At 40.8% G+C, this 26,195-nt stretch overlaps 2 protein-coding genes and 1 non-coding gene across 7 annotated transcripts in view; 1 reads left to right on the forward strand and 2 right to left on the reverse strand.

Annotated features, from left to right (window-relative positions):
* The window catches only part of SNX5 (sorting nexin 5), a 27,911-nt gene extending 19,263 nt beyond the window's left edge, over window positions 1-8,648 (reverse strand). For 2 of the 4 annotated variants that reach the window (XM_032859233.1, XM_032859235.1), the window contains exons 1-2: window positions 8,535-8,648; window positions 8,213-8,295 (exon numbers count right to left, since the gene is read on the reverse strand). In XM_032859233.1, coding sequence (XP_032715124.1) covers window positions 8,213-8,263 — 51 coding nt within the window. In that variant the 5' untranslated portion in view covers window positions 8,264-8,295; window positions 8,535-8,648. The remainder of the gene's footprint in view (window positions 1-8,212; window positions 8,296-8,534) is intronic. The other 2 variants (XM_032859234.1, XM_032859236.1) reach the window with 2 other exon arrangements.
* Window positions 1,425-1,661, reverse strand: LOC116868824. Its single transcript, XR_004382902.1, has one exon. It is a non-coding gene; the product is annotated as a small nucleolar RNA SNORD17 (small nucleolar RNA).
* On the forward strand, window positions 8,631-25,772 carry MGME1 (mitochondrial genome maintenance exonuclease 1). 2 transcript variants are annotated; one of them, XM_032859238.1, is made up of 5 exons: window positions 8,631-8,715; window positions 9,643-10,222; window positions 14,098-14,314; window positions 24,568-24,700; window positions 25,084-25,772. In XM_032859238.1, the coding sequence occupies exons 2-5, from the start codon at window positions 9,709-9,711 to the stop codon at window positions 25,243-25,245; spliced, it is 1,026 nt and encodes a 341-aa protein (XP_032715129.1). In that variant the 5' UTR covers window positions 8,631-8,715; window positions 9,643-9,708; the 3' UTR covers window positions 25,246-25,772. The 2 variants fall into 2 exon arrangements, with proteins under 2 accessions (XP_032715129.1, XP_032715128.1); XM_032859237.1 differs by lacking the exon at window positions 8,631-8,715 and adding an exon at window positions 8,814-8,959.
* The last annotated feature ends 423 nt before the right edge of the window (window positions 25,773-26,195 follow it).

Below are 26,195 nucleotides of genomic sequence, written 5' to 3' on the forward strand. Positions count from 1 at the left end.
GATACCACCATCTGCAAAGCTCCTTCTACAAATGGTTTAATGGCTTACACGCAAAGAGTACTCACCTATGTGACTGAAGAACACAGAAAATACTTACATAGGATGTAGTAAACGTTATGGTGACAAAAGACTCCAGTTTACACTAGCAACATACAACCAAAATGACAAGACAACACAGTGGGAAGAAATTATCTCACAGCAATTCTGTTCTGCTAGAATGAGGGCTAGCTGAAAAGCCATTTACACTGAACTACTTTGGATGGGGGCACTACTGTTGAGCACTGGGTATCATACTAAGTGATGAATCACTAGATTCTGATCCCAAAACCAATGTTATACACTGTATGTTAACTAACTACAACTTAAATAAAAATTTGAAAATAAAAAACAAAACCAGTTTTGGGGCACCTGGGTGGCTCAGTGGGTTAAGCCTCTGCCTTCAGCTCAGGTCATGATCTCAGGGTCCTGAGATCGAGCCCCGCATCAGGCTCTCTGCTCAGCGGGGAGCCTGCTTCCCCTCTCTCTCTCTGCCTGCCTCTCTGCCTACTTGTGCTCTCGCTTTAGAAAAAAAATAAAATAAAACCAGTTTTGTACACAGGAGGAAGTTAGATATGCTAGCACATGCGACACCAATGTTTCTTCCCTTCAAAAGGTTTCTTTCTCCTAAGGCTTTTGCTTTGTAATCCCTCCCACTGCCTAGGAACTAAGACCCCTATCAGGGAGGGAGGCAACATGACACATTATCCACTAATGGTCTGTTAACAGCATGGAGCCAAAACAGCAGCCATGAAGCCTGCCTTGTAAACCAGATTTTCATTTTGATCACAAGAACCAAGAAACAGGCTATTTCAGCTAGAAAGGTATGCACACCTTGCCTGGCCCAATACTCATTAGTGAGGAAATAAATTTTTAAAAATGCTCAGCTGCAGACTCACGTAGTTCTGAAAACAAGACTCACGTAGTTCTGCAAACAAGACTCACATGATCATACTTGTGAAACACATTCTGCTACTATTTCAATTCATAAGAAGTGCTCTAATACCATATCCTCCCTCCAAAGCCCTCTTCATGGTTCAAGTAATTGCTTACTCCAAGCGTTTGTTTTCCTCCATCCTGAAAGGCAACCAAAACCTATTTGTTATCTGCATTCAATTCTAGCTTTTCATCATAGCACTGGTGCATGAAAAGCAATTCAATCAACTCTAAGCAACGTATGAGCTCTGCTTTTACAGGTATTTGTCACATCTCCTGCCTCACTCCCCCCACACCAACTGGGTCTCCCCTTCTGCAATTCAGTCCTGCCGTTATCATCTTAGTCCTCAAAGATAATAGAACCAAAGGCTTCTGGAAAACTTCAGTCTACAAACACAGGTAATAGTTATGGAAGTCATACGCTTTTAAAACTAGATAAAGGGCTGCAGCAAGTGATCAGATTTCTACCACTCATCTTGGTGAGATGGGACCCAGAGGGACCCATCCCTGCTGACACCAACCATTCTAACCGGTAGTCTACCAACACACAAGCTGCCCACGGTAGAACACCGCAGACTGCAGGGCATTTGGAGGCTACGTAGCCCCAAGTTCCTAGAACAGGAACCGAGGCTTGGAAGAAGGTCAGTGCAGCGCACTCAGCGAATGGATAAACTGAATCATCACTTCACAAAGCTGCAAGCCCATCTATGAACTAGTCAAATTCCAACAAGCAACCAGAAAGAGATTAAGTTCAATTACTGGCTTAAATACCTTAATTCAAGAAATCCATCTATGTGCCAGATGTCTGAATTATTTTCAAATGAATTCACAAAACAAATGGGTTAAACTGTATGATCTGTAATGATCTTGCAGCAGAGAAGTTCTACTAGGAAGCAATAAACCAACACTACAAAGGAAGTAGCTCCAACAAATCCATTCAGAGCTCAAGTCCTTTGCCTCCCCACCAAGGCAAGGCTGCTCCCATCAGTTTCTTGGTCTACCAAGTCCAGGGCCCTCTGAAACCAACCTGACATTTTACACATTAGTCACCTCAATGAGGATGTTTAGAAACATTAACCACCATGGTGGCTTAGGCAGCACATATACTGCAAACATTCACTGCGTGAGCCTCGTGAACTTAATTTATGATCAACCCAAGATGAAACAGACACAGATTTGAGAATAAAAAGAATTTACCTTACCACCAATGATGTGGTTCAGCAACATGAGCAGAAAACTATCTGAGGTTAAGCTTGTGTCATCTAAATTTGAGACACAAATCATAGCATACAAAAAGAGAAGGCTCGTGGTGGTATTTCTTCTGCTTTGAGTCAGAGGTAAGCACATTTCCTGGATCATTCAGATACAAAGACTGCAACACCAGCTTTTCAAAATTTTATCATTCACCAGCTCCCTGTATCCATTAGCAAGCACAATGTTCAAGCTTTGTAGTGCTCTCCATGAAAGGTTAAGTGAAAGCCTTGGAAATTGGTGACATCTGCATTTGTACTCTTCACAATTTACACGGACCCCAACAAAAGTAGTAAACCATAAACTCTTCAGGCAGAAAATGCACACTGTAGGCAACTACCTTGAGAAAATTACCCTTTCTCTCCAGACCATAGGAGTACCTTAAAAGTTACACCAAATTTGTGAAAAGAAAAGCAGGAGGGGGGCGCCTGGGTGGCTCAGGGGGTTGAAACCTCTGCCTTCGGCTCGGGTCGTGATCCCAGGGTCCTGGGATCGGGCCCCGCATCGGGCTCTCTGCTCTGTGGGGAGTCTGCTTCCTCTCTCTCTGCCTGCCTCTCTGCCTACTTGTGATCTCTGTCAAATAAATAAATAAAATATTAAAAAAAAAAAAAAAAGAAAAAAAAGAAAAGCAGGAGGGAATCAAGCCAAGGACCCAATTTCTGAAGTGAAGAAGTTCAGCTACAACTTAACACACTCCCTACTGTGTATTTATGGTTTGCATTTGGGGTGTGAAACAGCTGATGATTTCCACATTCCTCTTTTAGGGTGAAGATCTCTTTTAAGAGTTAACTCATTGGCCAATTATAAATAGGTGTTAAGAGGTAAAGAAATAGCTTTTTGGAAAGCTAAATCATGCAGAGAAACTTCAATTTATACTTGTGAGAAGTTTGCCACATTCATGTGAGACAAGAGGTCCTGCAGCTGTCTTCCTGCCGTTTCAAAAAGTAAAGGCAGAATCTTACAAAGCTCTGAAATACTTTCCTCAAAAGAACTGGGTTCATTAGAAGTTAGGCTGTTTCCTTAAAATACTATCTAACTTCACTGCATGAGCCTTTCACACTGGTTATTTGAAGAATTCGGAGTACTAACCTACAGAACTACTCTTGCCTAATTTCTTCAAGCATTCAGGCACTGAAAAACAAAGCAAGATGTTCAAAAAGCAGGGTATTATACCAGTTCTAAACACCGCACACTTCTCAGTGAGCTTACATCATGGCCCACAACGCTCTGAGAGTGCGGTGTGAGAGCCCCCAGCAGCCTTAGGTTTCCACAGTGGCACTGAACTCCACCATGGTAAACACAGCTGCCCCTGTAACCTTCAACTGCCCTGAACCTGCTAAAGAAATCCACCTTTTTCCATCTTTTTTTTTCTTTTTAAGATTTATTTATTTGACAGAGATCACAAGGAGGCAGAGAGGCAAAGAGAGCCCGACATGGGGCTCGATCCCAGGACCCTGAGATCATGACCTGAGCAGAAGGCAGAGGCTTTAACCCACTGAGCCACCCAGGCGCCCCTTTCTCCATCTTTTGATACGATTCCTCAATACTGGTGAGAAAGCTAATTCCAAAGTTGGTCAACAATGCTTACGTTTTTATACAGCATTATTATTTCCTTAGAATTTATCAATCCTAGATCTAACAAAATTTGAAATGGGCTTACTAAGTATTGGTCTCCTTAACACAACCTGACCCACACATCTCATACCACCTTAGGGAGAAAAGTTACCAAGTGATTCTAAAGGGACATTTGACAATTCATAATTTTACTCTCACTACTGGAGGGAAGGGAATCATCACCCAATAGAGGCCAGGGATACTGAACCCCCTACAACGCACAGTACAGTTCACTACAACAAAAAATTATCAAGCAAAAAATGTGCACAGTATTTAGGTTGAGAAGTCCTGCTTTAAACCAAAAGTCTGGGGCACCTGGGTAGCTCAGATGGTTAAGCATCTGACTTCAGCTTAGGTCATGATCCCAGGGTCCTGGGATTGAGTCCCACATCAGGCTCCTGGCTCAGTGAGGAGTCTGCTTCTCCCTCTCCCTACTTATGCTCCCTCCCTGTGTCTCAAAATGAATTTAAAAAAAAAAAAAAAAAAAAAAAAAAAAAGCTCTGTATTAGATGTTTAGGTTTTACCGAAGGAGAATCTCAAGATATAGAAAACTCTCCCTTGACCATTTCTTCTCACAGCCAAAAAAAGGAGAGCAGATTATGACTTCTAAAGTAGTATTCACAAATAAGGATCCTAAGACACACTGTACAAGTTACTGATCCAGAACTAAGGTGTGGGCAGCTCCAATTAAGTCATACTTCTGGCGTGCAGTAAACTAAGAGAAAAATGAAGTCAGGTATTTGGTATAAACTTCAGTCCACAAAAATTAGTAAATCTGGACTTGCTATAGTATTTTTAAAAGTTCAACATTGTTCCTATAACAAACTATAGGTCACTCTTCACCCAAACTGAAAGAGAACAGTGTCCCTACAACTTCCACACCAGTTTAAAAAGACACAGGCAGGGCAGGATTAAGCATCTGGGATTGAGCCCCACATAGGGCTCTCTGCTCAGAGGGGAGTCTGTTTCTTCCTCTCCCTGCTGTTTCCCCTGCTTGTGTTCTTTGTCAAATAAAATCTTTAGGCACAGGACACCTGGGTAGCAGTCTGACTCTTGGTTTCAGCTCAGGTCATGATCTCAGGGTCCTGGGATTGCACCCTGCAGTCAGGCTCCAAGCTCACTTAAAATTCTCTCTCCCTCCCGCTCAGCCCCTCCTATTCATGAGGTCTCTCAGATAAATAAATAAAATCTTTAAATAAAATAAAAACTAGCTGCAAACCAGAGTAGCACCATAAACATTAATGACTGGCGGAGGCGACACCACTCAACCAAAATTCACAAAACCAACTACTGAAGGGCCGAGCTGTAATAGCTGTAGACAGAGAAGAATATCACCTCACAGCTTTCTTTATGTGTTAAACTTAACTGGACCCTGGTAGCAATTTATTATTTACAAAAAAGTCCAGGGGCACGTGGGTGGCTCAGTGGGTTAAAGCCTCTGCCTTCGGCTCAGGTCATGATCCCGGGGTCCTAGGATCGAGCCCCACATCGGGCTCTCTACGGAGAGCCTGCTTCCTCCTCTCTCTCTGCCTACTTGTGATCTCTGTCAAATAAATAAAAGTAAAATCTTAAAAAAAAAAAAAAAAAAAAAGTCCAACAGGCAATCAGGACCCACATTCAACTTACCCTAGGTTTGCTAGACTAACAGGAATGAGACTCATCAACTTAAAAAGATAGACAATGACTCTCTAAGCAGAAACTCACACATGCTGCCTACCTATTTTAATGACTTTTTTACAAAGGGAAGGCCCAGAAAGCCTAAAAAAATAAATACAGAATGACCGAAGGCCAGGATAACTATTTTTGCAGGAACAAGGTCCTGCATAATCTCCAATTTTTCTCTCCTACCCACGAAAAACTCCAAGACACTACAGAACTCTGGAGGAATGGGGTATCTCGGTACTAGTTTATCATGATGGTAACGCCTAAAATGCTGTCCACGTTTTAACCTTTTCAAGAGTGACTTGGTGGGCGCCTGGGCGGCTCAGTGGGTTTAACCTGGATCTCAGGGTCCCGGGATCAAGGCCCGAAGGAGGCGCTCAGCTCAGCAGGGAGCCTGCTTCCCTCTCTCTCTGCCTGTGTCTCTGCGTACTTGTGATCTGTGTCAAATAAATAAATAAAATCTTTTAAAAAAAGAGCGACCTGGTAAAACCTTACTTCTCTAAAAATCAAAATACAATCTTTCCTATCAGTAGAGGATGAGTTTAAAAAAAAAAAATTTATCATGTATCTCTTTTCCTCAACTGCTTTCTGGGAAAGGAGACAAATCCTAACACCCCCAACTAACAGATGTAACTAAGCGGAATTATCAGGCTACCAGATACAAACTAATACCCCTTTTAGTTTTGCTGAACAAGCTGAAAAGAGTACTTAACTGCAAGAGCATTCAAAATCCTCAAGTCAATTATGTTCCCTACTTTACTAGTGATCTAAACCCCATCCTTATCCTCATGTAAATCTCAAAGTGAGAAGTTCACATTTAAGACATTTGCTGTAAAAACATAAAATATTTCACTTGGCTAACAAAACTGTATTATGGCAAGAAAATAGTTTGCCCAAGATCTGACTTCCTGCTATTTTCTCATTTTTCCCAAACTCCCTTTTCCTAAACAGTGAAAAACACCTATACTTGATCCACAGCACAGGGCTGGCTGTGGATCACAGATTAAAAAGGCAGAATGAGGGAGCCTCCTTTTGAGGCTCAGTTGGTTAAGCATCTGCCTCCGGCTCAAGTCCTGAACCCAAGGTCCAGCTCACTGCTCAGCAGAAGTCCCTTCACCTTCTCCCTCCTCCCCTCTCCACTATGTGTGGCTGTCTTTCAAATAAATAAAATCTTAAAAAAAAAAAAAAAAAGAAGCAAGACGAAGCCAACAGTTAGAGTGGTATTATTAGGCTTTTTAATTTCCTGATTTCTGTAACTTAATAATAATGCTGTATAATCCTTTCCTGTATCCACTAAAAAAGGCAGGAAACAGCCTTTATAACCCCCAGTTCTGTCGGAGCATGAGTGGTGGGAAAATTATTTTAAAAGCCAGCTACAATATAGTGCGGTAATACAGGAAGGTCAGTTGAAGGAGTGAAGTCCTTTTAAATAGCTGTATAAAACAGATTCTGGATCAAGAGATGAGGTACCAGATTGGGGGGGGGGGTGGAAACTACTGTCAATATTCCTATTCAAGCATCTGAACTCCTATAAAGAAAACTACGGCTATAGTATTTTAGAATCATAATCTCAAGCTCCCACTTTCGGTTAAACAAAGAACACTTTGCTTCAACTCTCAAAAATATAAAAAGTACCCCCATCAAGACCCTACGCTCACACACCAAGTTGCACTTCAGTAACTAACGCGGCAATGATACCCCTGCTGGAAGAATCCAGCTAGCTGTGTTTACTTGGCTACTTCCTAGATGGAAAACAGTCTCTCCCCACGTGCTGCGTGGATCAAAGGTTGCCTCTGACTTCTGAGTAGATGTAACGCTATTAAAATGCCTTCCAGGTTACTTACACTTGACAATGCTCTGTATTCTTAAGGGTTCCCCCCCCCATTTTCTGTCAGAAAAACTTTCTTTCATGGTGATGATTCCGCACGTTATGCGTCTCGTACCCACCTTTATTAATACGAAATTAGCAAGTGTAAAAGACCAATGAGAGACCCCTCTCAATCTTTAATTGGCCACAGTAACCCGAACTTATTGCATTATCTTTTAGAACTCAAGATTTAAGGGGCATGGGGATAGCTTACACAAACAGGCAAGTTTTTAAAAGGAAAACTAAGTTTAACAAGTATTTTAGTACCTACTAAAAATGATGAAATTCCCGCAGTGACGCATTTGGCGTTTATAAAGTTCTAAAGAACACGCTTCAGATTTGATTTGATGGAATTTCCCCAGTATTTGGGCCAAAAAGCTTTCCCAAGAGGGGGAGGGGTGAGAGGACGTTGGGGGGGGACTGGCAGTTCGAAGGCAACAGAACCAAAATATGCCATTTACTGCACGTCAAGTGCATTTCACGTTCACCGTCAAATCCTTACAAAGCCAGAAGCTTTCCTAACTTTTTACGTGAGAGTACTTTCTCGTGTCTCCAGAGAGGAGCTCCAAAGACCCGCCAAGCGCCTTCCGTACCCGACACCCGGGCGTGTGCTAGCAGAGACCGGTCCCGCGACGCCGGCTCTAGCCTCGGGTCCGCAACCCTCAAAGAGGAAGGAGCAAAGGGCACGTGGGGTCCGGCGGGAGCCTCCGCGTGGCGGCGGGGGGTGGCCTTTGCGGACAAACAGGGCTGCACGAGCAGCCCTCAAGGGGTAAGGGAAGGAATGTAGGGCTCCAGGAGGTCGGCGTGGCCTCCCGTCCTGGAGCATGAGGGCGAGGAGGGCCTCACCTTGCTGCGGTCCTCCTCCTGCTGCTGCAGCAACTCGGGAACCGCGGCCATGGCGACGCGGGCCTCGAGCGTGGGCCGCCTGGCTGTGCGAGGAAAGAAGAAGCTGGGACGCCGCCGCCTCCGGGGCGCCTCTCAGGGGCGGCCGCGGCCCCGCCTCCGCCAGCCTCCCTGCCCGACGGCGGCGGGAGGCCTCCAGATTCCGCCACCATCCCAGCAGCCCCGGGAAAGGCCAGCAGCGCGACACGTGCTCCCCCAGGGCGGCCTCCCCCGTCCCCGCTGCCGTCCATCTTGGAGCCGGGCAAAAAAGCTACGCGTGGCCTACCCTCGCTCCGGGCCACGCGGAAACCGCCAACCGCAGGGCCGCGACAAGGATTCGGAGCAACGTGAACCCTCTCAGCAAGGCGCGTCTCAAGAAAGCCCGCGCTCTAGCGCGGGGCAATTTATTACTCAGCCAGAGTTCAAGATGGCGACGGGCTGTGACGTAAACAAGATATCGTGAGAGCGTAAGGGCGCGATTTGACAGAACGCGCGCTAACTCCGGAGGGGAGGGACTCCCCAAGGATCGCGGGAGTGTCTACGGCGGTGAAGGAGAGGCTAGCTGCAAGGCGTCCCCGGCGCGGTGCAAGCGGGGACCGCCGCCCCTTAGGCGGGGCCTAACTCGATCTCTGAGCGCGGGACCGGGGAAAGTACGGGTCTGCAGAGGTTGTGGGCGCGCTGGAAGTTGAGTGAAGTCTGGTGGCTTCAGAGGTACCTTTCCTGGCCGAGAGCTGGCTTCTGTTTAAGCTGTTTCTTCCCTAATCCTGATTCCCACAGCAGAGGCCCCAGCTGTCCGGTCCACATGTAGGACCGTGGTTCCACATGTAGGGCGTGGTTCCAAATGTAGGGCGGAGCGGGAGGCCCCAGTCTTGGAATCACGATGATGGGCCCCGCTGACCGCTGCTTACCCGCGCTTTCCTGGTGGGACCGTTCGGAAGCTCAGTTTCCGAGTCTGTAAAACCGTGTCGCAGAAGTAACCACCTTAAAGGGTGCGGGAGTTTAGTGAGAAGTCTTCTCCTGGAATACTTAGCAAGCAGGGCGCCTGGTATCTAGGTAGGGATCAGTGGTTCACCTTGACCGTCGTGGCCGCTATGGGACGGGCTGTGGCATTCTCTTTTTCTATATGTCTCACATGCCTCCCTTCTTAGGTGTCCCGATTCTTCGGATTGAATATTAGCGACGTCTTGCCCCAAGCTGTACTATTTCACATTTAACAAGTACTGGTCGTTCTGCCTATTAACGAGAGTCTTTCTTTGGAAACAGCATTGTCCATACATGTCGGAAAAGCTTAATGGACGCAGGTTAATGTGCCTTACCGTACTGATGCAGTTTCCATTTTAGCCGTTCAAATATTTAATGCATTTGGTATCTAACTCCACTTTTCTCTTTAATAGGAGTGCAAAGATAAAAGGCCCTCAACATTGCAAGTAGACTAGAGGGAAGTGAGAAAGCATCTAAAGATGAAGGCGTTTCAGACCATCTGCAGGCAGCTTAGAAGTTCAAAGAGGTTTTCTCTAGAACCAACCGCCCATGTGGATTTCTCCACTTCCTCTTACTCATGCAGCCGGAAGAAAAAAGTGAATCCTTATAAAGAAGTGGACCAAGGAAAGTACTCTGATTTAGTACAATCTGTCTTGTCATCCAGAGGCCTTGCTCAGACTCCAGAATCATTGTTTGAGGAAGATAATTTACTTTATGGACCTGTGAGTAAGTGTAAGCCCCCTAAGCAAGATGAAGAAGCAAGAGTTCCACGAAACTGGTGTCCTCTCTTCAATCCAGAGAGAAGCATAAAACTAAACGCAACAAGTACTCCTACAGTTCCTTTGAAAATCCCTTTGCAAAGAAATACAACACGTAGTGTCACCAAGATCCTTCAGCAGACTATGACATCAGAACAGCTTTTCTACTTGGAGAGGTGGAAACAGCGGATGATTCTGGAACTGGGAGAGGATGGCTTTGCAGAATATTCTTCAAGTAATTTTCTCAATCCTGGTTCTGTATGGTTACTGTGTTTTCTAGACTATAGAGCACCAGGGTCAAAAGAGTGAGGGTGTTTTTGACCTAAACTAGTGAGACGCTGCTTTCAGATGATAAGTAGCATTAAATAGCACTTAATCTGTATTAACTCAATCATCATAACAACCCTATGCAGCATATATACTATTATTCTCATTTCAGATGAAATGAAACTGAAGACAGAGAGCAAGTAGTTTGACTAAATGATGTAGAAAATTCTTTTATAAGCTATAAACTTAAGTATTAAAGTTGCCTGTTTTCTTTGATTAAGGAAAACAGTCACCTGATAATGGAATTCTACTTGTTTGCTAGGCATTCTCTTCAGAATGCAGTGACTACCCCGGCTCTACTTATCCTCATTGACATGTAAATTTAAAGACAAGGGGTAAACCGGAGCACATGATTTGTATTTAGATTTTGGTAAACTGAAATAATCTGATGCTCTTGTTTAGTAACTGAGAACAAATAAACTTAAGCTTTCAACTCCTAATACTAACTTCTTAGGTGAGGAGAATAGCTTCCTTAAAACAGGCTTCATTCAAAAGCAAGGTGAAAGACCATTGGCACAGGTGAATTAGCTGGTCCCATCAGGATTATATAGTTGTCTTTTATTAAAGCTAGGTTTTTTTGGTTGATCATTCCTTAGCCCATGCTTCCCTGAGAGCAGTACGTATACCCCTAGTGGCTGGTAGAGAGCACTTTTAATTTTGAGAGTAATGCACTAATTTTGTGGCACCTTAGAAAAAACTGTGTGTGGGTAACACATTAAACATGTCACATACGTTAAGCATATAGGCAGCACCTGCGTATGTCAAAAAATGGTTAAGGTCCTCATCCTTTAGAACATTCCTCAGCTGTGGTGGGAGAGGACCATATGTAGGAGCTAACTGCCTTTAGGTAATAAGTAACAACCACTAAGCTATTTTTTGCTTTCTAAACAAGCAGCATAAAATGAAATCTGATGGCATCTTACTTTTCATATTTTGTACCACTAGGATTTAGACTTGACATTATTTCCTCATGGGAAGTTGTTTTTGATTTTCCTTGAACCTGGAATATCATAGTTTGTGGGGATGCTGAAATCACAGATAAGTAAAGGCAGAAACCTGCTAGGAGTTTGGGAACCTAGGACTTTGTAGCCCTTGGCTCAAAGTAGAAAAGCACTCTGGAGGCCTCCTTGATAAAGGAAAGGAATTTCTGTTGGGAATGTGAAGGTGCTTCACTATCCCAAGCAGAAATAAAACAATGGTTGTTTTCCATATAATTCACTTTGTTGATCTAGATTATTACTCTGACGTGTTTCTCAGAATCAATTTTAAGAAACAGGCAGAATCACTTTTTTTCATAAGGGGCAATCATGTGAGGATTAGGGTCATGCTCCCCCCCACCACCAATAAAGAAGGGAAGAAAAGGAAGAAAAAGCATGTCATAGCCCACTAAATTGATTAATGGGTCAGGAGAGGCAGTTTTTAAAATACGGTATTGGTAAATTCTTTTCCCCCTGCTTTTTCCAAAGGCTAGAGCATAGAGATGTGCCTGGAGCTGGCATTCTCAACATTTGGTCAATTTCTCAAGTATCACTTTACCTTTTGAAGATTGCCAAAGATAAAAAAGTCCGACTTGGATTTATATTTAAGTGTTGATCATAGTGGGAAGGGGTGGAGTTTATTTTTTCCAGTTTATTACTAAAAATAGTTACTTTTTAATCTTAAAATGTTATCCATCCTGCCAGTTTATCAGTCAGAATCTTGGAGACTCATGGATTTTTTTTTTCTCTTAAATGCACGTTATATACTGGGACTTGAAAACATTTCATTTTCATTCCTTTAATTTATTGAATGAATATTCTGATGATACTATCTGCAATAAATCTTGTGCTTTTTAAAATTTACTTAGAGGCACCTAGATGGTTCACTTGGTTAAGCATCTGCCTTTGGCTCAAGTTATGATCCCAACATCCTGAGATCAAGTTCTGTTTCTGGCTCCCTCCTCCGTGGGGAATTTGCTTCTCCTTCTCCCTCTGCTCCTTCCCCCTGCTCTCCTTGCTCTCTCAAATAAATGAATAAAATCTTAAAAAACTACTACTAATAAAATTTACTTTGACAAATTCAATCATATTTCATGTTCTGAGCCTTACAATGAAGGGGGCCCCAAATCTAGATTCCATTATTTCTTGCCTCTTACATGTGATGGACCTAGCTAAGGGTTAAGTCTGAAGTAGAAAATTGTTTATTTGCTTGGCAATTGATAAAACAGTTTGTTTTCTTCCTGTTTTGACCATGTTTGTGTTCTGCCTCATTAAACTTGTCTATAGATGAATGCTGTACTTTTACCTAGATTTTAATTCCATCTGTCTTAAATTTCTTGTAGGCCTTTCACATGCAAATAAGTCCAGTTGAGCCAAGTAAATTTGGAGTATAATAGCTCAGTTCTTCAGTTGAATGTCATTTAACTCTCCAAGTAATTTCCCAGAAGTGATTCTATTTTTTGACAGTGATAGAACTGACCTTTCAAAGTCTTGGTAAAAGAGAATTTGACAAATGTAATATATGCATTGAAATTACCTTACTAGATCAGATTTTCCTAATTTTCTATGGGTCTGTCTCCATGCATATATATTTCCTACTCTAATCCCTAATTTTGCCTTCCTCATTCTGTTGTATGATGGACTGGAATTGAACATGGACTCTGGTGCCAGGCTGCTAGTCTGCCTTTTTGCTTTGCGGCAAAGCATTGTGTAGGCCTCATTCATTAAACTGGGAGTCATGATTGTTACCTTGCTGGGTTGTTGTGTTTGAAAGTTAAATAATATTTTGAAAGCACCAAGGCCACTTCTTAGCACAATGCCTTCTCTTTGTTTCCTTCCCTTGTCAAGGATGAAGTGAATATGTACAATTTCTTGGATTTGTTTGTATTTTCTTAACTTAAAAATGTATGAGGCTATACAGATACCAAATCATTATGTTGAATGCCTGAAATGAATACAGCCTTATATGTCAATTACATATCCAATTTTTCTTAAGCATATGAGGAAAAATTTCAGGATAGAGCAACTGTCTTAACCTGTTTCAGTCCCCCCAAAAAGTGCAGAAGAGTGTTACATATATCCTCTTACCCCCAAGCCCCAAAACCTGCAGTTTGTTTTTAATTTGTATGTGACTTGATTTTTATTCCTTGCCATTCATTAGGCCTGTTAGTGAAAGGATTCCCCCACTATGTTCATTAATTTGGTGTTGGTTGTAAAAAGAACTGTGAAAAGAGGCACAGTTCCTTAACTTTCTAATGATTATTTCTCATAACCAGTTAAGTTACTAAAATGGATGCTTAAATTCATAATATGATACACTAGGTGTTGCCCTAGATCTTCACCTGTAGCTTTGGCCTAATTCTACTAGAAATTCTTTATTTTGATTCTTTTTATTGTTCAAACTATTTTAAGTCCCTTTACTTTTTTTTTTTTTTTTTAAGATTTTATTTATTTATTTGACAGAGATCACAAGTAGGCAGACAGGAAGGCGGGGGCGGGGAGGGGGGGAGACAGGCTCCCCGCAGAGCAGAGAGCCTGATGTGGGGCTTGATCCCAGGACCCTGAGATTAGGACCTGAGCCGAAGCCAGAGACCTAACCCACTGAGCCACCCAGGCGCCCCTTAAATCCCTTTGCTTTTCAAAGTACATTCTTAGATATCACAAGAGGCTAAAATGTGGTATCTTAGCAGTTGTCACTTAAAGATAATTCACATAATTTCTAATTTTATTGTTCAGAGGTTTTTAAGTATTTGTTTTTTAGACTAACTTTGTTCTTGTTTGTTTTTTCCCCTGATTTTCTTTTCAGACATATTTTTACAAGGGAAACGGTTCCATAAAGCCTTGGAAAGCATACTTGCACCTGAGGGGGACTTGAAGGAAAGAGAAGAAAATCTCGAATCTGGATATATTGAAAGTGTCCAGCATATCCTGAAAGATGTCAGTGGAGTGCGAGCTCTTGAAAGCGCTGTTCAACATGAGACCCTAAAGTATGTAGGTCTACTGGACTGTGTGGCTGAATATCAGTAAGTATTAGATTTTTTTTCTATCAAAGTGTGGAGATAAAGTAATGCGGGGTGGAACAGATAACGCCTGTCAAACAGTATTTTTTCCTCTGAACTCCTGCTTCAAGGTACAGCCCTGTGAAGTCAAAAACCTCTATGATACATAAAAGAATTGAGTACGGGGCAGGAGATAAGAGATACATGGGGAAGAGCCTCATAATTCTTGTAAATTTGTGTTCCAGAATCAAAGTGTTTGGTAGAAAAAAGGTATAATTTTTCCATATGCAGCACGTTCCTCCTTCCCTACTCCCAAGCAAGCTACTAACCACTCGATCCAATTTGATGGGGCACCCAAGTGGCTCAGTCGGTTAAGCGTCCAACTCTTGATTTTGGCTCAGGTCCTGATCTCAGGGTCATGAGATTGAGCACTGGGTCGGGTGTGTGCTGAGTGTGGAGTCAGCTTAAGACTTTTCTTCCTCTCCCTCTGCCCCCACCCATCCCCCTGCAACTCATGTGCATGCTCTCTCACTCTTTCTCTCTCTCTAAAATAAATAACTTTAAAAAAAAAAAAAAGATCCAATCTGATTCCTGCATTTTCTTTCCCATTTCCCTAAAAATAGCACCTTGATCTGTTAGCCCTGAAAATCATTTCTTTTCCTGGCTTCCAGGTGGTGGTTGACATGGGTAGGGACTCTGAACTTACTAAAGCTTTCTGTGATTTTTAAATTGCTGCTACGTTACTGTTTTTCCCACTTATTCCAGATTCCAAGGGGAGCTGTAACCCGCAGATACCCTATTCCAAAAAAAAAAAAAAATATATATATATATGTATATATATATGGGCAACACACCAGGATAGGTAAAAACCTGTGAGTGTAACTCTTGGAACTCTAGTCAAAATTTAAATTTTTAAAAAATTGACAGAATATTCATTAGTCTGGAAACTGTTCAGGGTACCTAACAGTTTTGTGCCATAACTGCCTCATATCTGAGAAGAGCCCTGTGTGCCTAGAAATTTAATAGGCTATTTTTTGTTGCCTTTTAGATTAACCAAGGTAGCCATACAGTCAGTTCTACCTAAGGCCTTCAAGAAGTTCCTGACACAGAGGGGGCCTGGGTGGCTCAGTTGGTTGGGTGTCTGCCTTCAGCTCAGGTCATGATCCCAGAGCCCCTGATAAAGTCCTGAGTTGGGCTCCCTGCTTAGCAGGGAAGCTGCTTCTCCCTCTGACCATCCCCTCTCTCGTGCTTTCTCTCTCTCTCTCAAATAAATAAAATCTTTAAAACAACAACCAAAAAAAACCACAACAAAATCAAAAAAAGAAGTTCCTAACACCAGACACTTCACAGTGCTGTCCACAGTACTGATGATTGTTTTCTGCTCTTCGAGTGGAAAGGATCAACATTGAGAATATGTCCATTGAATATTTTTGGAAATTAAGGTTTCAGAAATTTTTAAAACATTTTTAATAGGTAATATATGTGGTTAACCCACACTACTAAAAGTAAGTCTCCCATTTCCACTTTTTCTTTAAAAAAGGTTTTAATGTGGTAAAATATATGTAACATAAAATTTGCCATAAACTTCACCATTTTTAAGTATACAATTTATTACCATTAAATACATTCATGATGTTGTACAACCATCAGTACCATCTCCAGGACATGTCATCTTATAAAACTGAAATTCTGTGCGCATTAAACAGTGATTACTATACTCTCCCCTGCTTTCAGCCCCTGGCAACCACCATTCTACTTTTGGTCTTTATGAATTTAACTACTCTTTGGTACCTCATATGAGTAAAATCAAAGTATTTGTCTTTTTGTGACTGACTAATCTTTATCCTTGTGCTTTGATGCACAATTTTTAGAGCTTTTCCTGTAAGCCAATTGGTGTATTTTGTTGTTGTTGCCTGTGCCTTTGGTGTCACATTCAGTAAAATCACCACCAAATCCAGTGTCATTAAGCTTGGGTCCTATGTTTTCTTCTAAGAGTTTTATGTAGTTTTAAGCCTTAGTTTTAAGTATTACCTTTAAGTCATGGATCCATTTTGAGTTAAATTTTTTATATGGTGTTAGGTAAGAGTCCAACTTTATTCTTTTGCGTGTGGATGTCCAGTTTCCCCAGTACCATTTGTTGAAAAGACTGTCCTTTCCTCATTGAATAGATGTGGTGCCTTTGTCAAAAATCATGTGACAGTGTATGTGAGGGTTTCTGGGCTTTCTATTTATTTCCATCAGTCTATGCATCTGTCTTTATACAAGTACCATACTATTTTAATTACTCTAGCTTTGTAGTAAGCTTTGAAATTAACAAGTGTGAGTCCTCCAGGTTTGTTTGTTTGTTTGAGGGTTATTTTGGCTTTTCAGAGTCCCTTTTAGATTCCATGTGGATTTTAAGATTAGTTTCAATTTGTGCAAAATCGTCATTGAGATTTTTATAGATTGTATTAAATTTGCAGATCACTTGGGGTAATATGAACATCTTAAAACTATTACATCTAATCTGTGAATATGGGGCATGTTTTCATTTAGGTCTTTAATTTTTTTAAATTTTTCATTTTTTTTCAACAGTGATTTGCAGTTTTCATTGTGCAAGTCTTCAGTCTCCTTGGTTAATTCCCAAGTATTTTATTCATTTTGATGTTATATGGAATTGTTTTTGTAATTTCCTTTCCATATTGTTCATTGTTTATGTATAGAAATGCACTGGACTTGTGTGTTGACTTTGTATCCTGCTACTTTGGTGAATTTATTTATATAGTCCTACCAGTTTTTGTGTGTATTCTTTAGAATTTTTAACATAAAAGATCATTCATCTGTGAACAGAGATAATTTTACTTCTTCCTTTCCAGTTTGGTTGCTTTTTTATTTCTTTGTTTTGCCTAATTGCCCTGGCTAGAACATCCAGATCTGTTAAATAGACGTGATTAAAGCAGGCAGCCTTGCCTTGTTCCTGATCTTAGAGGAAAACCTTACAGTCTTTCACCATTGAGTATGCTGTGGGCTTTTCATATGTATATGGCTTTTATTATATTGAGGTAGTTTTTTCTATCCCTAGCTTGTTGAGTATTTTTTTCATAAAGGGTATTTCATTTTGTCAGATGCTTTTTCTTCATCAGTTAAGATGATTAAATGGTTTCCTTCATTCTATTAATAAGGCATATAACATTAGTGGATTTTTGTGTTTAACCATCCTTGCATTCCAGGAATAAAGCCCACTTTGTGATGCTGTATGATTCTTTTAATAAGTGCTGAATTTGATTTGCTACTATTTTGTAGAGGATTTTTACAACTTTGTTTGTAAGGATTATTCTGTAGTTTTCTTGTAGTGCCTTTGTCTGGCTTTGGTATCAGGGTAATACTGGATTCATAGAATGAATTACAAAGTTCCCTACTGTACAATTTATTTGGGAAAGTTTTAGCATTGGTATTAGTTATGTAAATGTTTGGTGGGATTCATCCATATGAAATCATCAGGTCTGGAGCTGTTAGTTGCCAGGATATTTGATTACTGATAAAATCTCCTTTCTAATTATAGAGCCGATCAGATATTCTATTTCTTCATGATATAGTCCTCGTAGGTTTTGTGTTTATTTTCATTGATTTTTTTTCCTATTGATTTTCTTTTTTTTTTCTTTTTTTTTAAGATTTTATTTACTTATTTGACAGAGAGAAATCACAAGTAGGCAGAGAGAGAGAGGAGGAAGCAGGCTCCCTGCCAAGCAGAGAGCCCGATGCGGGACTCGATCCCAGGACCCTAAGATCATGACCTGAGCCAAAGGCAGAGGCTTAACCCACTGAGCCACCCAGGCGCCCCTCCTATTGATTTTCTATTCTGAATTTCATTTGTCTTTAATCTCTTTTATTTTCTTCTATAAGTTTTGGGTTTACTTTGTTTTATTGGTTCCTTAAGTTGTAAGGCTAGGATGTTGATTTGATTCTTCGTTGTTTCTTTTTTTTTCTTAGATTTTTTAAATTTTATTTATTTATTTGACAGAGATCACAAGTAGGCAGAGGGGCAGGCAGAGAGAGGAGGAAGCAGGCTCCCTGCTGAGCAGAGTGCCCGACTCAGGACCTTGAGACCATGACCTGAGCCTAAGGCAGAGGCTTTAATCCATTGAGCCACCCAGGCGCCCCTCGTTGTTTTTTAATATAAATATTTATTGTTGTATAGCTTCCCTAACACTGTTTTCACTATGTCCCATAAGTTTTGGTATGCTGTGTTCTCATTTTTATTCACCTCTAAGTATCTTCTGATTTCCCCTGTGACTTCTTTGGTTGGTTATGTTAATTTCCACAAATTTATGATTTTTTTTATTCCAGTTCTACTTCTTTTACTGATTTCTGACTTAATTTATGGCCTAATATATGGTTTGTCCTGGAAAATGTCCTGGAATGTGCTTGAAAAGGTGTGTATTCTGTTGTTGGGTAGAGAGTACTGTATGTCCATTAGATCTAGTTGGTTTATTGTGTTAAGTCCTTTATTTTCTTACTTCCTACTGTCTGGTTCTGTCCATTGAAAATTAGTATCGAAGTTCTCCCACTATTATTATTGAACTGAATTTCTGGGGCACCTGGCTGGCTTTCTTGGAAGAACATGTGGCTTTTTTATCTCAGGGTCAGACCCCCATGTTGGGTATAGAGATTACATAAATAAATAAAAGTTAAAAAAGAACTGTATTTCTCCCTTCAATTTTGTCAGGTTTTGCTTTATGTATTTTGCTAACCTGTTACTAGGTGTGTAAATGTATATAATTGTTATACTTCTTGATATATTGAACCTTTTATTAATATATAATGTCTTTCTTTGTCTCATTTTTTTACAATTTAAAGACTATTTTTTCTGCTGTTAGAGCCACCTTTGCTCTCTTTTGGTTTTTATTTGCATGAGATATCTTTCTCTGTCTTTTCACATTCAGCCTATTTGTGTCTTTGGGTCTATAGTGAGTCTCTTGTAGAGAGCATATAGTTGAATCATGTGTTTTATCCATCCTGCCAATCTCTGTCTTTTGATTAGAGAATTTAATCCATTTACATTTAAACTAGTTACTGATAAGGAGAGACTTCTGTCATTTTGTTACCTATTTTCTATAGGCATAATATCTTTTTTGTCTCATTTCCTGTATGTTTCTGTCTTTTGTGTTCTGTTTCTTTTTTGTAGTGAAACATTTCAATTCTTTTTTCATTCCCTTTTGTGTTTATCTATAGCTGTTGTCCTTGTGCTTACCATGGGGATTACCTTTAACATCCCAGTTATAACACTCTAATTTAAATTGTACCAACCTCAATGACATACAGAGACTGTTCCTTTAAACAACTCTGTCCCTACTTTTCCCTTTTAGTGGTTGTCACAAAATTGTCTTTATATATTATGTGCCCCAAAACATAAACTAATAATTTTTTTAGGTTTATTAATCTCTTTAATTATGTAGAAAAAAACCCACTCACCTATCCATGGGGCCCTCCCTCTTTGCTGCATGCAGTCTCTGGCACCTGAGGTGCATGGCTCATTGCCAGCAACAGGATGCTACTGACAGGTTAAGGGTAAGGGTTAGAAAGGGAGTCAGCATATTTTCAAAAGTACCTTGGAATATGTCTAACTCAGGGTTTCACAGAAGTAGCAAGAATTTACTGAATCCAATAGAGTGGGTAGTATTGTGGATTTATAAGTATAAGGACATGTGGCTGGAGTAACTGAGACAAAAGGAAATGGCCAACTTGGAGAATGAATGAGAACCAGCTCTGATGGGGCAGGAAATGATGGATAGACTCGAGTCAGAGGAGCTCCTGTTTCAGCAGCAACAGCTAATATTCTAGCTGGAGTTGGAAATGCAAGAAAAAGACAGGAGATTAGGAGAACTACAGAGAGCTCAAGAACAATTAAGAACAATTAGAGAAAGAGATGAGTGGGCCGCCTAGAGGGCTCAGTTTGTTAAGTATCCGCATTCAACTCAACTCGGGTCATGATATCAGGGTCCTAGGATCGAGCCCCACATCAACCTCCCTGCTTCTCAGGGGAGTCTGCTGCTCCCTCTTCCTCTGCGCCACCCCCACCATGCTCATGCTCACGCTCTCTCTGTTTGTCTCAAATAAATCTTTAAAAAAAAAAAAGAGAGATGAGAATGAGTATAGAAAATAACAGTGAAGATGTTTCCCATCGGGAGGATACAGCAGCAGTCTTAGGCAAAACACTAGTTGAAATTTGTGTTCTGTATGGGGCAGCTCACTTGAGCAGAATGGAAGAACATGATGAACCAGTGCTATCTGATGTTTCACAAAACATTGATCAAGATTTGTATGATCAACCAACCTAAGAGCAATATTTTTTTCTGCTTGTTTCAAGATTTTAAAAAAAAAAAACTGTAGAAAACAAAAAGTGGAGTTACAAATCATTGTTACAAGAGTGCTCACTTTTTTTTTTTTTTTAAGATTTTATTTATTTATTTGACAGAGAAACGGGGAGCGAGCAGGGGGAGCGGCAGGCAGAGGAAGAAGCAGACTCCCTGAGAACCAGGAAGCCGGATATGGGACTCGATCCTAGGACCCTGAGATCATGACCTGAGCTGAAGGCAGACACTTAACTGACTGAGCCACCCAGGCACCCGTATTCATTGTTTTTATTTGGGGTTTTGTTATTGTTCTCATAGGCTGTCTCTGTGTTAAGGATCAGCCTGAAGGTCTCAGGTCTTTTCTGGGCCTGTGCCCTTCCCTGGACATACACAGTCACTTTATTTTTCCCATCGGTGTTGTAGTCTTTAGTATCTTAATTCCCAAATAAGGGAAAAAGAGAAAAATGAAGGGTTGGAAGAAATGGCTGTTGGCCCTTTAAGTCCTCTGGAAGTAATTTGGCTGGAGGAAGAGGGGCTTGTAGCAGTGGGGGGAGGTGCAGTAACAATGGCCATCCTGCTCATCTATACCTCTGTGAAGCGAAGCAGCAATCAGTGATGAGAGCACAGATCCCTGACATTTGGAGGATGAGGCCCTTTTTGTCTGCTCTTATTCCCACAAGCTGTATATGCGCTCCTCCAGGATCGTGTGCACAGCTGCCTGCCCCTTGAGAAGGGGTGGGGGGAATGGGTAATTGTTAAGAGCCGAAATTAACCAAAATTAACCAGAGTTTACCATCCAAGGCTTCAGTAGGCTTTAGATTTCCAATAATTATATCAGGCAGATTCTGCCATTGCAGTTGTTGTCTAGGTGGGCCTACATATTTCAGGTGCTTCCTACTCTTCCATTTTCCCAGAATCCTCCACCCCTACTCTGATTTTAAGTTCTTGTGATCTTGGGGCACCTGGATGGCTGTCTGTTAGGCACTGGACTCTTGATTTTGGCTCAGGTCTTCATTTCAGGGTAGTGAGATCAAGCCTGTTGGGTTCTCTCCCTCTCTCCCTTCCTCCCCGCCCCTTCCCTAAAAATAAATAAAGTTCTTGTGGTCTTGAGGTGCTTTATGACTGTATGTTACAATCATTTGTCTCCACTCCCACTAACTAACACAAAGTGCCAAACCCTGCTTTATTTCATTTTGAAACTATTTTAGAGATCTTTCCTTATTAGTTTATGTAGATCTGCAACATCCTTTTCTCTTTTAATAATTTTCCACCACTCAAAATGAATTTAACACAGTCACATCTGCTTCCAATTTTTTTTTTTTTTTTTTTGTCAGAGTGAGCACAGGCAGACAGAGTGGCAGGCAGAGGCAGAGGGAGAAGCAGGCTTCCTGCTGAGCAAGGAGCCCGATGCGGGACTCGATCCCAGGATGCTGGGATCATGACCTGAGCCAAAGGCAGCCGCTTAACCAACTGAGCCACTCAGGTGTCCCCCGATTTTTTTAATAATAACATAAATTAAGCTCACATCACCTATAACCACATCTTCCCTCCTCTCACAGTCCCCTTGCCAAAGACAAATCACTATGTCCTAGGCTACTTCCTATACTACTTAACACACCCACAAGACTAACACTGTTTAATGCAAGTATAAGACACTGCCAGTCTACTTTCCACATACATACACAGCACTGTATAGGATACATACGCAGAATACCATGTATTGTTACCTACATGTCTGTGAGAGTCACAGTATATAGAAATTTCTACATGCATAGTATCACAAAGCTGGTAAGATATTTGGCTCTGGAGCCAGGCTGACTAAGTTTGGTTTCTAGCTTTTCATCTTAACCTTAAGCTAGTTAGCCTCTCTGTACTTCTGTTTGTTCATCTCTAAAATAAGACAAATAAAAGGACTTACCTCATAGAGTTCTTACAGAGATTAAATGAGACATTCTCTGTATAGTACTTAAAATGCAAACTACTCGACAGATGTTACCATGGTGATTTTGATCTTCTCTCTTTAACTGTTATTTGGTATTCCTTTGTATTAATGAACCGTATCTATTTCCCTCTGGGGAAACATTCAGGTTATTTCTGGTTTTCCACAATTACAAACTGCAGCAGTGTACATATCTCCTTGTATATGGCTGTGAGGTTCACTTGTTGGTTTGGTGGATCTTATATACAGTCGGATAAATTCAGTTGATCTGAAGTAGGCCTGGATATGAATACTTATATTTTCAGGCTCTTGTCACTTAGACCTGGGATATCAAACTATTGCTCTGCAGTGCATACTGAAAAGGGCAGTTGCTGGATTAAAGGGAACAGGCATTTTCAGTTGTCCCAGGTGTGCGTGTGCTTATGTGTGCACACCTTCAATGACACCGTATTAGGTGCTTTTTATCAACATTGTCTCTCGTGGTTTCATTCTGTATTTCACTTAACTTAGGCTGAGCATCTTTTCATTTGTTGTGAACTGTAACTTTCTTAGTGCAATTTTAATTTGGGTTTATACTACTAAAAATCTCTTTTCCACATTATGTAGTTCTGCAAGTTATAGTATGTTGCAAGAAACGGTGGTCCATATCAATCTTTATTTTAGGGTATTTTGATTTATTCCAGGTTGAGAACTGGGGCCCTCTCTTCATTTTCATAGATTATATTGGTTTTGTAATATTGCAGAGTTTGACAGAGACAGTAAAGCTACTTCTAGCCCTGCACTGTCCAAGAGACTACCCACTAGTACATACAACCATTAGATACTTGAGTGTGACCAATCTAAAGTGAGGTGTGCTGTGAATATATAAAGTAGGTTTCAGTGATTTACTACAAAAAAGAATGTGATGTATTCCATTAATAACTTCTTAATATTACATAATGAAATGATAATATTTTGAGTATGTTGGGTTAAATAAAATATTAAAATTTCACCTGTTTTCTTTTTTGACGTGGTTACTAGAAAATTTGAAATAACATATATAGCGTGCATTTTATATCTTTTAGACAGTGCTACTCTAGGTTGACTTTATAGATACCTTGCATACGTTCTAGAACTATGGTGGCAGGTGGGTAACATGCATACCTTGTACAAAAACTCCCTCTAAACTGCTGGTTTTGAAACTGAAGTTCATGAAAGACAGGATGAACAGATAGTCACCAGTTATCAGTCTGCTCACCCTGTGATCCTTCTGATATCCGCACTTGGCAAATATAAACCCCACTGGGAGAGGGGTAATGGGGAGGAATATACTGGTTATTTGACTTTATTTTAAAGTGGCAAGAATTTTTTTTTATCTTTCCCAATACCCCTAATAGTAAGACACCCTACCCTGTATGTAAACTATCAAGGCATGGACCAAGTCTTCTTATTTGTATTTCTGTGTATAATCAGTGCCTATTAAATGCTGATAGATTTGAACTCCACCTTTGGTTCCTAGCAAGAGAATTTCTGAAGCACCATGATGCTTTTGTTCTTTATGATGGGGATTGCTACTGGTCTCTTGTGGTCCATCCTGATAAATACTTGAAATAAGATCCAACTAAGATAGTGATAGACATAGTTTCAATTCCCATGTCAACTGTTAAACAAGGCCATGGAGGTCCAAAGGACTTTTGAGACAGTTTAGAAACTGGAACTGTGGGAAAGTTCCCCAGACCTCCTGCATGGATCTGCACCTGTAATTCTCGCCGGTGTGCTTCCGGAAGCATTTCCCATCGTAACCCTGGCAGCCCCATTACTGACCTGAATATAGGACTCAGGAAAGAGAACATCACACTTCTCTAATCCTCAGGAGTAAAGCTCAGAGGAGCTAGCTGTCTTTTTGGAAAGTGGAGAATAGAAGCAACAGTCATTGAGTGATAATTAGTAAACCATACCTAAGAAGAGGCTTAAGGTTTCTCAGTTTGAACTATTACTTACGAAGACTTCCTTTTCTTTCTCTTTAGGGGCAAGCTGTGTGTGATTGACTGGAAGACATCGGAGAAACCGAAACCTTACATTCGAAATACATTTGACAACCCGCTGCAGGTTGTGGCCTATGTTGGTGCCATAAATAATGATGCCAACTATAGCTTTCAGGTTGGGACACTGAGCCTCTACTTACATAAAGCCTTGTTCGATGCTTATTCATGGCTACTTAACTCCTCGTGATTTTTATTCTGTTTGTGTCCCATTGTTCACTCTGTTCCTTGTCCCTCTACCACCTTAAAAAGCACTTCCCCTGTTCTGAGCTTCTGTCATTGTGAATAGTGCTTTAGTGTTTACAGTCCATTCTTCAATATCTTACTTGTCATCTTTGTGTTCTTACGTATCCTGGTATAATCTTTCACCAACCCCTTTTAGAAACAGGAGTTATTACTGTAGATTGTTTTATTCTGAGTTTGCCCTAGAGCAAAAAGGAAATGAACCTCAACTCTGGTCCTACTGTAGAAATATTGCAACTGCCCTGTGTTTCTTCCTAGGTTCAGTGTGGCTTAATCGTGGTGGCCTACAAAGATGGATCCCCTGCTCACCCACATTTCATGGACACTGAGCTCTGTTCGCAGTACTGGGCCAAGTGGCTTCTTCGACTAGAAGAATATACAAAGAAGGAAAAGAACCAGAATGTTCAGAAACCAGATTAAGGGACAGAATGATGTCTGGGAACATTCAGTGGTTCCTCACAATTTGGGAAGATCTATTGCTGCTTAAGGTAGAGATGCCACAGAATCTGAAAGCTACATAACCCAAGTGGAAGTATTTGTTGAAATCTATAACAACCAAAAAGATCGAAAAGCCAGAGAAATTTGGATGTTAAGGGTTGGACTTGAGCACATAAAAGAAGCACAAGTAAGCATGGTCTATCATTTACCTAGAAAAGCAAAGCAGCATTCTCACCATGTTGGTGGCTCTTGGACTCCCCTCTATAACCTGTTCCTGAGAAGGATGTCCAGTCCTTGAATTGAGATTGGAGGGCTTGAGGCTTGGCATGCAAGAAGTTCCCAGGGTACCCCAGGAGGGAAGGGGTCACAAGCCCCCAGCTATGTGTGGAGGGAGAAATCGCATCGGCCCACTCCTACTGCCAATGTGATTTCCTAAAACTAGTTTTATATGTTGAGGTTTTCTGTATATTTCACTTAGGGGAAAAAAAACTTCCATTTAACATTTTTGAAAAAATTTTTTTTTTTTTTTTTTTTTTTTTTTTTCATATATAATGTGATTCCTTAGCCTCAGGTAAAACATTGCTCTCTGGAAAGATGGAGCATTTTTCACATGGTTGACAATCCTGCTTAACATACCAGTGAATAACCCTTAGGAGTAGCCAGACCCCAGTCTGAGCTTTGTAATTATGGATATTTTAGTAGCTCTGTTCTGGTTGGAGTCAATGAACCATGTACATAAAGAAAAAGTATCATTTGTGAGATTCTTCAGCTAGGGAGAACAGTAATTTTTGTGTGTTTGATAAGTAATAAAAAGTATTAGTTTTCACTGGGATCGGGAAACTTAATAAATAAATGCCCACTATAGCTTTGGGGGAAGGGTCCCTGTTTTATGGAATGGGATAGCATTTAAGTTACATTTGTGGTCTTAAAAT

Source organism: Lontra canadensis, unplaced genomic scaffold (genome assembly GCF_010015895.1).
Source record: "Lontra canadensis isolate GAN:19392208 unplaced genomic scaffold, GSC_riverotter_1.0 scaffold16, whole genome shotgun sequence".
Classification (NCBI taxonomy): domain Eukaryota; kingdom Metazoa; phylum Chordata; class Mammalia; order Carnivora; family Mustelidae; genus Lontra; species Lontra canadensis.